This window comes from Pleurodeles waltl, chromosome 12 (genome assembly GCF_031143425.1).
Source record: "Pleurodeles waltl isolate 20211129_DDA chromosome 12, aPleWal1.hap1.20221129, whole genome shotgun sequence".
Taxonomy (NCBI): Eukaryota; Metazoa; Chordata; class Amphibia; order Caudata; family Salamandridae; genus Pleurodeles; species Pleurodeles waltl.
The window spans coordinates 269,193,718-269,208,631 of NC_090451.1; the positions used below are offsets into that span (position 1 = coordinate 269,193,718).

At 42.1% G+C, this 14,914-nt stretch overlaps 1 protein-coding gene across 1 annotated transcript in view; it reads left to right on the forward strand.

Moving 5' to 3' along the window:
- NECAB2 (N-terminal EF-hand calcium binding protein 2) overlaps positions 1 to 14,914 on the forward strand; it is a 1,008,614-nt gene that overhangs the window by 274,992 nt on the left and 718,708 nt on the right. The window contains exon 3 of the mRNA XM_069215706.1: positions 1,065 to 1,173. Coding sequence (XP_069071807.1) covers positions 1,065 to 1,173 — 109 coding nt within the window. The remainder of the gene's footprint in view (positions 1 to 1,064; positions 1,174 to 14,914) is intronic.

The window sequence follows — 14,914 nt, forward strand, 5'->3', positions numbered from 1 at the left end:
TCCCCTGTAAAATGGGGCACTAGCGTTTCTTTGGCAGTTTCCTGTCCCACTCCCTCCTCGCTCTAGCATTAGTTGTTATTCTACATTCAGTATTGGTAGTCTGAGACTCAAGAGTCCACTTTTGACTCCAACTTAGCGCAGTAGTGCTGGAACACTGTGGACTTTAAGTTAGCAGCTAGTTCCCCGGGGCAGACAAGCTCAAAATCAATCTTAACTGCTCCAGCAGGGCAAGCTGGCAACCAGGAGTTCCTGAAACCACCGCATCTGCGGGAACTGGCAGAGGTTGCAGCCCACTCCAGGTGAGTTAGCTGCACATGGCTTTGGTGGCTGCAGTTAGTGGGTGTAACTTGCAGACGCGACCCTATAGTGACCGGAGCCTCTCTGTGGCTCCTCCTGTGGTGTTTGACCTTAATTGATTTTTGGAATAAACTATATTGTTTAGTTTGTCACTTATTTTTGTAACCAATTGTTTTTTGTATTCATGATTTTGTACACAACTGTGTTAATGCTGTTTTCTTCCTAGTCGTATTAATAATAGAGTTGTGAATGACTGGGACGCCAGCAATGTGTGAACACAGATCGGTTTCTTCAGGGGATGAATCTTGCTTAGAAGGCCTGACATTGCCTTAAGCTAATGTTTCACTGTTTTGATCAGTCTTCGTTGATTTTCGTTGATATACAAAAGCAACTAAAAAATACCAACAAGATTAAGAGAATGCAGCATGATTGCCCCATTCTTTTCAATAAACCATTGTCTGCTTCGAGGTACGATTCCCTCTCACACATTCTTAGTATATTTGACTCTCCAGAGAAAGAGCCTGTGAAGAGGATGCATGACACTTCATTTTTTTGTTATTTACTCGTATGAATACATGAAAAACAAAGGCACTGGAGAATAACAACCCTTTCACATTAATTTCAGATAATGCCTCCTCCCTTCATCTGGGACCAGGAAACTTATCATTCCATAGTGAAGAACGGGTCGTCTTTTTATCTTTAAAATATATTGAATGGCATCTATTACCGACGATGAAAATAACACATACTTCCTCTTTCATTTACAGATGATGGCAAGCTGTCCCTGGATGAGTTCCAGACTTTTTTCTCTGATGGAACTCTCAACGAGGAAGAACTAGAAAAGCTCTTTCATACCATCGACTCAGACAATACCAAGTAAGCTAATTTGTTCTGATAAAAAACACACACTATCTTGGAACAAAGGATTATGAAGGGCCATTAGCAATCATGACATAGAGGCATGTTAGAAGCTATGTGCATGTGATGTACCGTATGACGTTGTCCATGACATTTTTCTTCTTTCTCTGTTCCTCTCCAATATGCTGATCATGTATTTCATTTATGTGTCTCCAAACTAGCACAACTTACAGCCATACAATTTCCAAGTTAAAGCACAGTTACCAAACTGGTTTATGATTCCAGGACTATTCCCCAGTAGCTGCTGTGTCTTTCTTGCACTCCTCCCCTGACTGTCACTAACAATGGGCATCAGTGGGTCACTGACCACCAGAAGCCTGAAAACAGTTGCCCTTCTACTGCAGGCTACTTCAGTCTCTACCTGAGGTGCTTTTTTTTAGGATGCTTCCTTACTGGGTGATTAGTGTGCTGCCAGAAGAAACATGGCAAATGAGGCAAACAAGTTTCCATAAGAATTGATCATCCAGGATAAAACCATAACTGATCAACAGATCCACTGCTGGATCACTGGATATTTAGTGAGTCCTCTAACTGAAGAGCTGGCTGCTTTGTAGAAAGACCCACAACATATGTTACATTTTAAATGATAACCTTATACACTCAAATGAATGAGAAGACACAATTGCATCAGTTTCAGGGTAATCTTTTCTGCCCAAGGATACTAGACAATTAGATTACCTTCCCGTAGTTACAAAATATGCAGCATGGTAGCAAATAAAGTTGGTCAACACAGTAAATGACTGACTTAGAAGATCGATGACTTGAACTAAGATGAATGCATTAAGCAAAAGAAAGTGCATGTGCAAAGATGATAACAGTGCAAGGCTTCATGGCGCCATGCCTGTAGCAGCGGATTATTGAGGGGGGTATTGGTCTATGGGGATTGCAAACATGAAACCAAGGCCCTGATTTATACTTTTTTTGCGCCGCATTACCGTTGTTTACTGGCGCAAAAGCAGCGCAAACTTACAAAGTACATTTGTATTTTGTACGTTTGCGACGCTTTTGTGTAAAAAAATGACGGTAATGCGGCGCAAAAAAAGTATAAATCGGGGCCCAAGTATTTAAAATCCATTCCATGAAGTTCAGGTGTTCTCAAAAGTACTGCATCTTTCATGGACAACGTACAAGACTCCTCCATTCACTGTTTTTCTGATGGTGATACGTGCAAGAGTGATGATATGCTCTGAAACAAGAAGAAGACCACTCTGGTAGTGTCATTTAAGGAAATACAAAGTTTCTGATTCTTCACAAGTACTGGTAATGAGGATATGCAACTTATGAAGACCACATCAGTAGCATTGTTACATTCAGGGTAGTGGTGTTTCTGCTGGATATAAAGGGGTGCTCCAAATTCTCCACAAGCACTTCTTTGCCCTGGGCAACAGAAAATCCCATTGTATCTAATGAGAAACATGAAACATTCTGTGTATTAAGGGTGAAATAAATGTGTTTGAAATCATTTCGATCCATACAAAGAAAGGACGAGTCAAGATGTGCTGGCTTGGACTTGACCCGCACTGCAACTGACCGTTCTTGAAGCACTAGACCAGCACCTGGGGCTCAGCCGCACTGCATTGCCTGCGTATTGAACGTTAAGGACTGAATACAGTTCCCAGCATGGCAAGGGAGAGGAGAGAACTCTCACATGATGGAAACAACATCCCAAAACTTCACCCGTGTAGTATAGGAAGCAAGGCATGAATAGCTTCCCATGAAGCTAAAAAAACGAATGATTCACCAACGCAATGCCATTCCTCGCTCATTTTAAAATAATGAAATTTACTAAACACGTGCACATCATCGTAGAGTGTATGCCCTTCTCACCATCTCGAGCAGGAACTTAATGTCCATCACTGGAAATCCAGTTAAGTGATGCTCAATTAACTCTAGAAGGCCCATTTATAAATTGCTTTCGGTAGCACTACATTAGTACTGCTAAAGAGCAACAACATACTTTTCACAAACATACACGTAAATCATCAACTCTACACTCTTTCGTATGTGGAGATCCTCGCAAATGTATCTTTGCTACTTAGTAATAAAATTGGTAGGGCCGGAGGAGGGGAATGAAAAATGGGGCTGAAAAATGGGACATGCTTACTAGAAAAAAGATGGCTTTAAGGGCGGAGTACGGAGGGATTAAGGAAGGGTTTGTGGAGGGATGGGGACCCACCTACCTAGAAAAGAGTAAGCCCACTGCTATTCACAAACTGCAGTTTAAAAGGTATTTAAGCCAGAAAGGCACCAAAGCAGTAGCAAGTTTTCTCCAGCTCAGAGATGGAATAAGTCTAACACCACACAAAGCCAACCACTGGTACTACAACACCCGCCCACAGACATCAATGGCAGTATAGATTTTAAATATTTTAATTTAACATTATTTCCTTTGGGCTTTTATTTTAACAATTTAAAAATATATACACATTTAAGATAATGATAAAACACGATCTACAATAAAAAGATTTAATTTTAAAATATTTTAATATAATGTTAAAAAATTATCTCCCAAAAACATCAAATTTAAAAATATTTTAGTAGCCTTTTTTGAACAAAAATTAATTTAACATGTTTTATTAAAATACAAATAATTTTACTTTAGTTGGGAAGTTCTCTCTAATTTGAACCTCAAAAAAATGAATTTAATTTAAATATATTTAAATTAATTATGTATTTCATTCAAAATTAGGTTAATAGTGCTGTAGCAATTTTTCTTTCACTCGACAGTTAAAACAAATATATATTGTTACATTAATATTTAACAAAAATAGTTCTACTATTTTTTCAAGTTTAATAAACTTTTTTTTAAAAACTTTTTCCACTACCAAAAGCAAGATCACTGCCATTAGGGCGGAGATCTCCTGATGGTCAAATATAGGGAAAAGTATAAAAAGTTTATTAAACTAGAGAAAGATAATTGATGGATATTAATCTACAGGGGACACTATACTTCACAACTTACCTCTTGTTTGACCCTCTAGGACAGATCTCTTCAGACATCATAGCATCAAAGCCACTGCTTTGTGTTACCCACAAAGGATAGGATACAGACGTGTGGATTTATGGTAATAGTCGTATTTGTCAGGTGTGGTCTGAGTTGATAAAATTCCTTGGCATGCACCTACATATCTGGAGGTGTTGTAAAGCAAGAGTGTATGGTTCTTCTAAGGGAAAGCCATGTTCTTCTTTAGATGCCTTGTTTTAGGTTTGCTCATTTTAATTGTTTAGAATTTTATATTTTGGGTAAACGGGTGGGTGAGATGTACTAGCTGGTTAGGGTGTCTGGTGTTAGTGGTGGTTTCTAAGAAAGTTTTTCTCATGTACAGAGAACAAAACGTTAACCATGTGTACAATATAGGCCTGACACCTGTGGCAAGTGCATGTAATAACATGCTTAGGTAGGCAACAAATATTGTCAATAACCACTGGTAACTAGTAACAAATGTCTACTCACAGTCTACCATATTACTTGGAATGTAAGGGAGCTAAATAATCCCTCCAAAACACAACAGGTCTTACTTAGATTGCCATCATACATATGTGGCGTTACTTGTGGAAACTCACTTAGCTAGACACTCCAAAGAGAGTTTAGTAGCAAAATGGAGTAACCAGGACGTCATCCTATTCCTGCTACTTTGTAGGCATTGCGATCATCTTTAGACATGGGCCACCCTTTTGTCTATTAAATCCTACAAATGAGACTGAAGACAAATATTATCTAGTTCAAAGGATCCTAGGAGGCAGACATATCACTCTCATTAATGTATACGGGACAAACATTAAAGAACCACGATTCATAAAGCTGCTCTGGAACAAATGCAGTCCTTTATTCCTGCAGGCTATACTCTGGGATGGTGATTTTTACTTGATTTTAAATCATTCATTGGATCTCTGGCATACACACACCGATTCACAGCATGCATACATGCTCCAAACATTTAAAGATTATCTTACCAGCCACAATGGTTTGATTGTTCCTGGAGGACTGGGACTGTCCCGTCTTCTGATTGACTGACCTTGTTGTGGGTCAGCAAATGAGAGGAGTAGGCAGTCCCTCACTCATCACACAGTGGGATGGGGTCAGTGAAACTGCTAATCCCACCCCACTCTGTGACAAGAGTCACTGATGCAAAATCAGCCACGGACACTTCAGGGCTTACAACTGAAGCAACTGAAGCACCTAGGTGTGAGTCTATCTGTGATGTCTCACATCATCAAGAGAAGGAGGATCTCCAAGCATTTTGTCAGGCTGAGGTGGTCAAACCCACAGGTCTGTGAAACATTTATTCTGGCAGAGATTAGCTCACGCAGCCAGGTGCCTTCTGATTTAGTGCATGTAAAGCGCCTGGCTGCCTGGCCTGAACATGAAGAGTGTCTGTCAGGCTGACCTTTTTTTGAGCCTGACATTCACTATTCATGTTTGCAAAAAGGTGGGGTGGGGTGGGGTCGGCGGGCTAATGGATGAGGCTTAGTTACATTAGCACCACAGCTCTCTGAGCAAAGCCTTCTATACTAGTTTAATGTACTGTGTAAACTAAAAACAATGTAATTTTGTCTGGTGAACCCAGCTGTTTTGAATGTACTGTCTACTACAATATTACATCATCGGTGGTATGTCGCATGCATTGGCCTAATATCAGGTATATTGATTGCAGGTTCCCATATTTATACAAAATGTCTATTTCTGGTTTGCTCACGCACTCTGTACTAAAGTTTTTATGTTCTTTATTTTGTGTTAAAAAATATCGACAGCCAAACTATCATGAAGGTAAGTACCTACAGTTAGGTACACACTCACATACCTCGAATATAAACATATCATGAATGTACATATATATGGAATTAAGCGTAGCAAAATTATACTCATCTACATATATATACCTAGTTTCATGATTATTTAGTTGTCATATTTATATCACGATTTTGTTGGAGGACGACATTTCGATCATTATATTCTGGCATTATATCCTGTACACACCTTGCGCCCCCCCCCCCCCCCTTCCAATGCAATTCGATTTTCTTCTATACAAATATATTGTAAGTATCAATTGCATTTTACTGCACATTGCAGATACCCGATTATCAATGTATTCACATTTCTTGAAAAGCAAACTGTGCAACACTGACTACCCCCACCTTTAAAATCAATTCATTTTCCGCCCACTGGAACTCTCAGTGAGTGCAGTTCAATGCAAGTGACCCCTTCAAGTGGAGAGCAGGCACTAATGGATGCTTTAATCACATTTAGAAAGAGTGAAGCCGCAGGGCAGATTGACGGCAGTGCAAGGCCTAGTGCTTGGCACCCGGGGCGTGAAAGTACACTAATGGGGATACAAGGATATATTTCAAAAGCCGCCCTATTAGCAGCCATGTTTGATGAGATAAAAGGTTTCCATGTGAATACCAAAAGGTCTATAGGTTGGTACTTGATTAACTCCAGAAGTTCAATTAAAGAGCTCCGTGTTTTTTTTCTACAATGCATTTTATGGAACAGTACTTAACCTACACATTTCCGCTGACCCGTGCCTCTATTTCTAATTCAGTTTCTATCAAAACCCATTTGCTAGAGACATGAATTTGGCCTTGATAGCCCCTTTAATATGTATTGGAACGGAACCTACGGCTCCCAACCCCTCCCCCACCCCATATGGTTTTGGGGGGACATTGTTTTCCCAGCTGTGCAGTCACTGTGTTTTATATGTTTTTTTCCCAGTGAGGCTGACAAACATTCAAGCCCTATGTTGGATCTCCCTGTTAGAGGACTGAGACCCCGAAGTGTTCCCCTGAGGTCGAGCTGGGCACCCTAAGTGTCCCTTCTTTGAGGGAGAGTCTTCTTCCATCTCTACGAAGGTTTTGTAGGCCTGGCAGTGGTGGGAACATAATTCATAGCAACAAGGAGGCCTTTTTACATGTCTTCTTCAAGGGTAGATTCTCAGTACCCCCTCCTCAAAATGCTAAAAATCTGGTTATTCTGATCCTGCTGTATGGTAGACCACGCAGTCTGTGTGGCTCAGCTGGTGGTCATTTTAACTGTTCAGGAGGCTCTTTTGGTTTTCGACATCTGCAGCACCAGGATCCCACTTTGGGGATGAGCTGACATTGTACAAATCCAAATAACATAACAGTATGGGAGATGGGCTTCATTATGGGTCTTTTCACGTTCTGTGTGCACCACAGAAAACTTCCAGAAACCTCACAACTATGGACCAGCTATAAAGTGGTGTGCAATCCCCAGATTCAGTCCCGCTTTGAAGTGTAGCTCCCGGACAGTGTAGCACGTGAACTGTACCGGAGAGAACAAATCTTGTGCAGGCACATTTCCTGCCAAGTCTTCAAACTGTGTAGAGAGCCGCAAACTATCTGCAAGCATCATTGAAAAAGCATTGCACTGACCTAACATTATAATATATATAGTGCTTAGTGCCTATGCTCTACAAATATATTTGTATTCAGGTCCCTTGCTGGAAGATCTGGTTTGTTTTGGTAACCTTCATTTTATGTGTATTATTTAGCTTCTATGTAATAAAATCCTTGTATAAAGTTAATCCCTAATTTCAGTGGTGTCCACAAAGGTTGAAAAGTGCTGTGTTCTGAGTTTCTGGCCCATACCGCCTCCTTGAGTAAGCCCTAGTCTGCTCTTCCTCTCTGCCCTTAGAATTAAGTGATGAAAGAGATTACTTGCTAAACCAGTTTGGAGTCCAATGGTATGTTGGCATCAATAGAACAGTACTTAATGACTTCAGTTACTCTGGGAGCTCCCAAGCAAGGCCTCAAAATAAGTGTTCACTTCTAATATTGGAAGAGGAGTACTTTACAAGTCAGTATGGTAAGGAACAAGGTGCAGAGTAATAATGACAGCTTGATTTTTTTAAAGCACATCATAGCACAGGTGATTTACCACTCAGAAGTATAAATACAAGGTGTCGCCATTGCCCAATCTGGTTTGACTCGTTTTTCGAGCCTGGAAGTCCTAAATTGCCTTGCAAAGTTTCAAACTCAAAACATAATTCAAAAGATAATAGTTCAAAAGATAATAATTCAAAAGATAATAATTCAAAGCATTGCAATTGCTCACTTAAGTCACATCTCTGGCAGTGAGCTTAGAGTCCTCCTACAACTCAAAGATAGGTTACATCACAGCTTTTTTTTCCTAAAAATCATGAGTGTTTTTGAGCTGATCCATTGAAATGATCCACATCAGGATTGGATTCCGAGGCAGTGCCTCACACGTTTTCTGAAACTGAATTTTAATTGTATAAGGTATGAAAGTAAGATTGTTGACAGGATACATTTGGCTGGTCAATGGCTTTGTGAGAAAGCCCCTCCTGTGCTTCAGCATCCGTTATCTGTGATATCACACAATCAATCAAATAATTTCTTAAGCACACTACTCACCCGGTAGGGTCTCAAGGCGCTGGGAGGCCGGGCGTTTACTGCTCAAAAAAGCCATGTTTTTAGGTGCTTTCTGAAGGTTAGGAGGTCCTGGGTCTTGCGTAGGTGTGTGGGCGGGAGTTCCAGGTCTTGGCGGCGAGGTGGGAGAAGGATCTGCCGCCGGAGGTGGTGCGTCGGATGTGGTGGACTGTAGCGAAGGCGAGGTCGGCGGAGCAGAGCTGTCGAGTTGGTATTTGAACGTTTATTCGTTCGTTGAGGTAGGCCGGTCCAGTGTCGTGGAGGGCTTTGTGACCGTGGACGAGGACTTTGAAAATGATCCTTTTGTTGATGGGCAACCAGTGTAGGGATCTGAGGTGGGTGGATATGTGTTTCTGGCGAGGGAGGTTGAGGATGAGACGTGCTGCTGCGTTCTGGAACCGCAGGAGTTTTCTTTGAAGCTTGGCTGTGGTCCCTGCATAGAGGGTGTTGCCGTAGTCCAGTCTGCTGCTAATGAGGGCGTGGGTGACTGTTCTTCTTGTTTCTAAAGAAATCCATTTGAAAGTCTTGTGTAGCATGCGAAGGGTGTTGAAGCAGGAGGATGATATGGTGTTGATTTGTTGGGTCATGGAGAGAGATGAGTCCAGTACAATGCCAAGGTTGCGTGTGTGGGTCGTGGGTGTTGGGGGTGGTCCGAGGGTGGTGAGCCACCAGGAGTCGTTCCATGCTGTCTTGTTGTGGCCAAAGATGATGATCTCTGTTTTGTTTGAGTTCAATTTGAGGTGGCTTGTTGTCATCCATTTGGCAATGTCGAGGAGTCCGGCGTACAGGTTAATCTTGGCGGTGGCTGGGTTCCTGGTGAGGGAGATGATGAGCTGGGTGTCGTCAGCAGATGAGATGATGGTGATGCCATGGGTGCGGAGGATGTTGGTGAGAGGAGCCATGTAGATGTTGAAGAGGGTGGGGCTGAGGGAGGATTCTTGGGGCACCCCACAGATGATGTTGGTGGCTGTAGACCGGAAAGGAGGGAGGCAAACTCTTTGGGTTCTTTCGGAGAGGAGGGAGGTGAGCCAGTCCAGGACCTTGTGGCGAATTCCGGCGTCGAAAAGGCGTGCACAGAGGGTTTGGTGGCATACAGTGTCAAAAGCTGCAGAGAGGTCTAGGAGGATGAGGGCAACGGTCTTGCCCTTGTCCACTCTGGTCCTGATGTCGTCTGTGCAGGCGATGGGGGCAGTCTCAGTGCTGTGGTTCTTGCAGAATCCAGACTGGGAGGCGTCAAGTATGTTGTTTTCTTTGAGGAAGCGAGACAGCTGTGCGTTTACCATCTTCTCAGCAACTTTTGCGGGGAAGGGGAGAAGAGAAATGGGTTGGTAGTTTGTGAGGTCTTCAAGGTCTGCTTTGGTTTTTTTGAGAAGAGCGTGGACTTCGGCATGCTTCCAAATATCTGGGAAGGTTGCGGTGTCGAAGGAACTGTTGATGACGGCACTGACCTGGGGAGGGATGATTTGGCTGGCCTTGTTGAAAATGTGGTGGGGGCAAGGGTCTGTTGGGGAGCCTGAGTGGATTGAGTTCATGGTTTTGCCGATTTCTTTGTCATTGGTGGGGGTCCAGGTGTTCAGTCGGTTGGTGAGGTAGGGTGTTGTGGTGTTGGTTGTGTCGGTGGTGGTGATAGTGGGTGCTGAAGATGTGAAACTGTCATGTATGTCTGTGATTTTGTGGTGGAAATAGTTGGAGAGGGAGTTGCAGAGGTCTTGGAAGTGTGGAGGGTCGATGGTGCAGGATTTGGATTTGGTGAGTTCTTTAATGATGGCAAAGAGTTCCTTGCTGTTGTGTGTGTTGTTGTCTATGCGTTCTTTGTATAAAGGACCGTTTGGTGGTCCGGATGAGTTGGTGGTGTTTGCGCATGGCTGTTTTGAGGACGGAGAAGTTGCTTATTGAGGGTTCTTGGCGCCAGGCTTTCTCAATTTTTCAGCATTCTCGTTTGGAAGACTGGAGTTCTGTGGTGAACCAGGGGGCGGTCTTGATGGTGTGGGTGTTGTTGTTTGTTTTCAAAGGGGCGAGGGAGTCAGCGCAGGTTTCTAGCCATCGTGTGATGTTGTGGGCGCCAGTGTTGGGGTCGTTGGTGATGGGAGGCTGAGCTTGTGCAAGGTTGGAGATCAGGTGTTCCTTGGAGATCTTGTTCCACTTGCGGTATGGTGGAGTGTTGTTGTTGCACTTGACTACAAAAAAGACTTCGAAAGCTGCATTCAGTGAAAGTTCAAGGATAAAGCGATGATGGCGATAGGCTGGTAAAATAGTTTTTGTCATCAAAGTGCGGTTAAGGGCAGTGCTATATGCATGAGTAAAGGAGAGTATGTCTTGCTAAGCAAATTACTAAAGAGGAGTTGGGCAAAGTATTTGTGCTGTTTGTTGTTTTTCAGACTGAAATGTAGAACACAAGCTATTGCTTGAAGTAACAAATGTGCAAGCAATGTGGGTTTCCAAGCTGTCAAAGAATCAACCAGTACCATAAGGACGGTGATAAAAGATAGATTGACACTTACCACAACAGAGCCTGTGACAGGCCTGTTATGTTGACTATAAATAAGGGATGTGAAGATATATCTTGAGCATAAAGAGAAATACAGTGGCTAATTCCAAATCCCACATTTCTTCCTCAGGCTGTCAAGATAGTGACAACTTCTGAAGACTAAGGATTTGTACAGCTATGAGAAGAGGGGAGTTATGAAAAAGACTAAGGCTAAAGGCATAGAAGAAAACAAAATTTAGTTCATTTTTGGCACCTGAATGCAGACAGAAAAGTAATCTTTCATAGACAAAGCAGGTCTTGCTTCTGTCCTCTTATTCTTCCTTAGGGTTAGAGTCAGAAGAGATAACTACAATGCAGAGTGTTTTCTTGCAACAGACTTGCAGGATTTTAGAATGATATTGCAGATTTGTCTTTTGAAGATGGTGATTTACATAGGGGAAAACTGGTTTCGTATCTGAAGCACACAAAGCCATTAAAGAATGAATAGAGAGGAAATTAATAAACAAATTTGGCAACTTGAAGTGGACACTGACTTACAATTGATTAGAGGATGTTCAGTTTCTAATTCGGCAAATAAAATCAGGTGTAGTTTCCAGTGGCAGTGGACACTGAATCTCTCAATGGCCTTTACTTTCATGGATCTATTCCATATGTGTCCAGAAACCATTACCTATTAGCTCATTTCTCGAAATGTCCAAGTTTCGTTTTGTAGAGTAGCCTCAGACTACAAATGCGATCAAGTTACTTAGAAATGTATTCAGCAGAGGTTTTGCTATGAATATCATTAGTGATGCAAGTGATCAGTTAACATCAGAATTTAATTCTCTGTGGGCAATAGGCATTTCCTTTGATTACATATCCTTGTACCATGCTGTTGGTTAGGCAGAAAGAACAAACCACATAGTAAAAACTTGCATTCAAGGATCTGTTGACAGCTGTGTTTATTAGAGGAGGCTTACAGGGCAGGGCTGTGATTCCACAGACCACCTTCTGATAGTGTATCTCAAGATTCCAGTTTTGCTCTCTTGAAAGGAGGTCACAACTTAACTAGTATGCTTATAACATGGATGAAGTTGTGTTTAAGAATTTTAAAAGCCAGGAGACATGCAAGAGATGATGATAAACATGCTATGCATGTTACAAGATGGATTGGGTTGTAAGAAGCTGGTTCAGTATGCAAGGAACAAATAACGTGTTTTGACCCGACTGAGCATAAAATGTTGTCCAGGCCATGGAAGCACAGAATGGAAAGTGGTGTAATGTAAACAGTGTTGTGAATGATTTATACAACACCAATCAAGGCAGACTCATGTGCGACAATAGCACAGAGAGGTGCTGATAAAGCAATTTTGCTGCTTGAGAAAAGGTTGTGCAAGAAAGAAATAATACTGCAACACTTTAGCCCCCTCTCCACAAAAGCATGTGATGCACCAGTGGGACAGGACTCAATGTACATGTGAATAAGCAGTTAATGTATGTCACTCCGTGGTAAAGGCTGGCTGTGGGGGGACTGTATGTATTAAGGTCGTCAGTACAGCCATTTCTTAAGTTCAAATTTTAAAATCAGTCTAGTGGTACAAAGGCCCTTCGAAAGAGACAGGCGTGTCCATTTGTTGATGCCTGATCTATAAACAGACCTGTACTTTGCTTACGCACAAATAGTTTAATTGGCACCCTTTGGATGGTGTTGTGGAAATTCAGTTTTAGATGTGGGAGGTTCTGATCTATGTAGATTTACCTAAAAGGGCCAAGTGCATGCGGTAGGGCTTAGTGTGTAACTATCTCCAGTTCACCACACAGGCCCTCCTCTAGTCAGTCCTATTTAGAGGCAAGCACAGATGCTCTCATTCTCAGTTGATGCTGGCAATGATCTCCAACCTTTAGGTGGTGGCAACACTGACCGGTGTTTAGGAAAATGCAGAAAATCAGCGCATGCCACGGAATAATCTGGTCCAGGTACTGAGTGGGTCTCGAAAGCGGGTGATATTTAGTGTATCATACTGTTATGTAAATACTGTTGCCCCGGGATGGGGTATTTACAAGGTGTGTTCAAAGCATCTTATTCAGAGGTTAAATGCGTTAAACACGCGGAATCAGTATTTACAGCTCCAGTGTCCTTATGCATCTCATTTTCGCCGCACTTTTCTTTGATAATTTCTGACACCTTTTTTTGGTGGCGAAATGTAATTGGAGGATTGTGGTGGCGATAATTATCACAGAACTCAAACAAGGGGATCGAAATCTCTGCACTCGGAATGAGGGCCGTATTGTGCAGATATATTAAAAAATACAATAAAGAAGCCCAGCATGAGTGGAACATAATAAAAGTGCAGGCGCCGAGCCACAAAGCCAGAAAGTTATATTTTGAGAAAACGGTGTTTAATTAAAATGAAGGCGCTGCTTCAATGCTCGCGAACGCTACTGACAAACCGTGGCATTGTCAGAAATGTGAATGTCATATACTGGCGCTCCTTGTTAGGAAGGATGAATTAATGGTTTTCTGGCTCAGGTGAGATTAATTGTGAAGCTACTGGAATAATGCTTTATAGGTCAGAGCCTGGTATCCTGGGAACAGCATTTTAATTAGTTTTCCTATCTCTCTAGATTTGCTCTACTCAGTGAGTATATTTTACGTCTGCGAGCAGCCAGCAACATGGCTTGGGCTTATTATAGGTGGCATATGTTGCAGGAAAATGGCAGAGTGCTTTAGGACAGGTTCACATTTCATGGGGGCTATACAGATCTAGTAAATATGTTATGTGGTTGTTGATCACCACTGCATAAGGTTAGGGTGTTCAGTGGTAAGATGACTGATAGTTAAAGGCTAGCCACTGACATCTGTTGCAATCTGCAGGTCATGATTTTGAATTCCACTCAGACCCTGCCATCCTTCCGAGGCAGATAAATTCAATACACTTAAAATTGCACTGAGGAAAAGCAGAAGTGCTGCATTTTATTTATTTATGTAATTATTTAAAGTGTTTTATACAGAGCTGGTAAGACCCGAGGGTATCAGAGCGTGTTACAGACATAGTAAAGGCAGTTCAAGAAGACCTTGCAAAAAGACATTGTTTATAACGTAAAAAAAAAAACTGGCTGAGAGTTGAATCGGAGCAGTTCTTAGAGAGGAAATAAAAAGACACTATATAGTTGGAAGAGAAGATTCCAGTTGTGTGCTAGGTGTTATAGTCCGAAGGGTTGAGGTGCTGATTAAGGAGAAGATATTTCAATTACCCTTTGAAGATCATGAAGAAGGGATTAATCCGGTTATGAACTGGGAGAGAGTACAAGATTTTGGGGGCATTCCCAGAGAAGGAGCGTGCAAGGGCTTTTCGTTTACGTTTTTGGGTGGGATGATAAGAAGAGGGCTGGTGCTTTTTAAATTAAAGACCCTGACTTTGTGAGTTTGGACACAAGGTAGACTGGTAGACTGGTTTTCCAGTGTCAATGACTTTGTGAGTGAGACAGGCAGATTTAAAAATCGGGAGCCACTTTAGATTTATTAGGGAGGGGGAATATGATTGTGTCTTTTTACTCCAGTGACCATCCTTGCTGCTGCATTTAGTGTGGCTCTTAGTGGACCTAAGTGCAACTTCGTGGTGCCAGTGAGGTTGGCGTTCCCATAGTCCAGTCTAGACATCACCATCACTTGTGGGGCGGTTTTTAGAATATTCGGGAGGAAGGGCTTGATTTTGTGTGGGAGTTTTGGGTTTGTAGAAAGCAATTTTCGATGTATTGTTCAGGCTTGGGTACAGGGTGAGCTCCAAAGATTTGACAGATTCAGCAAGAGTCAATTTGTAG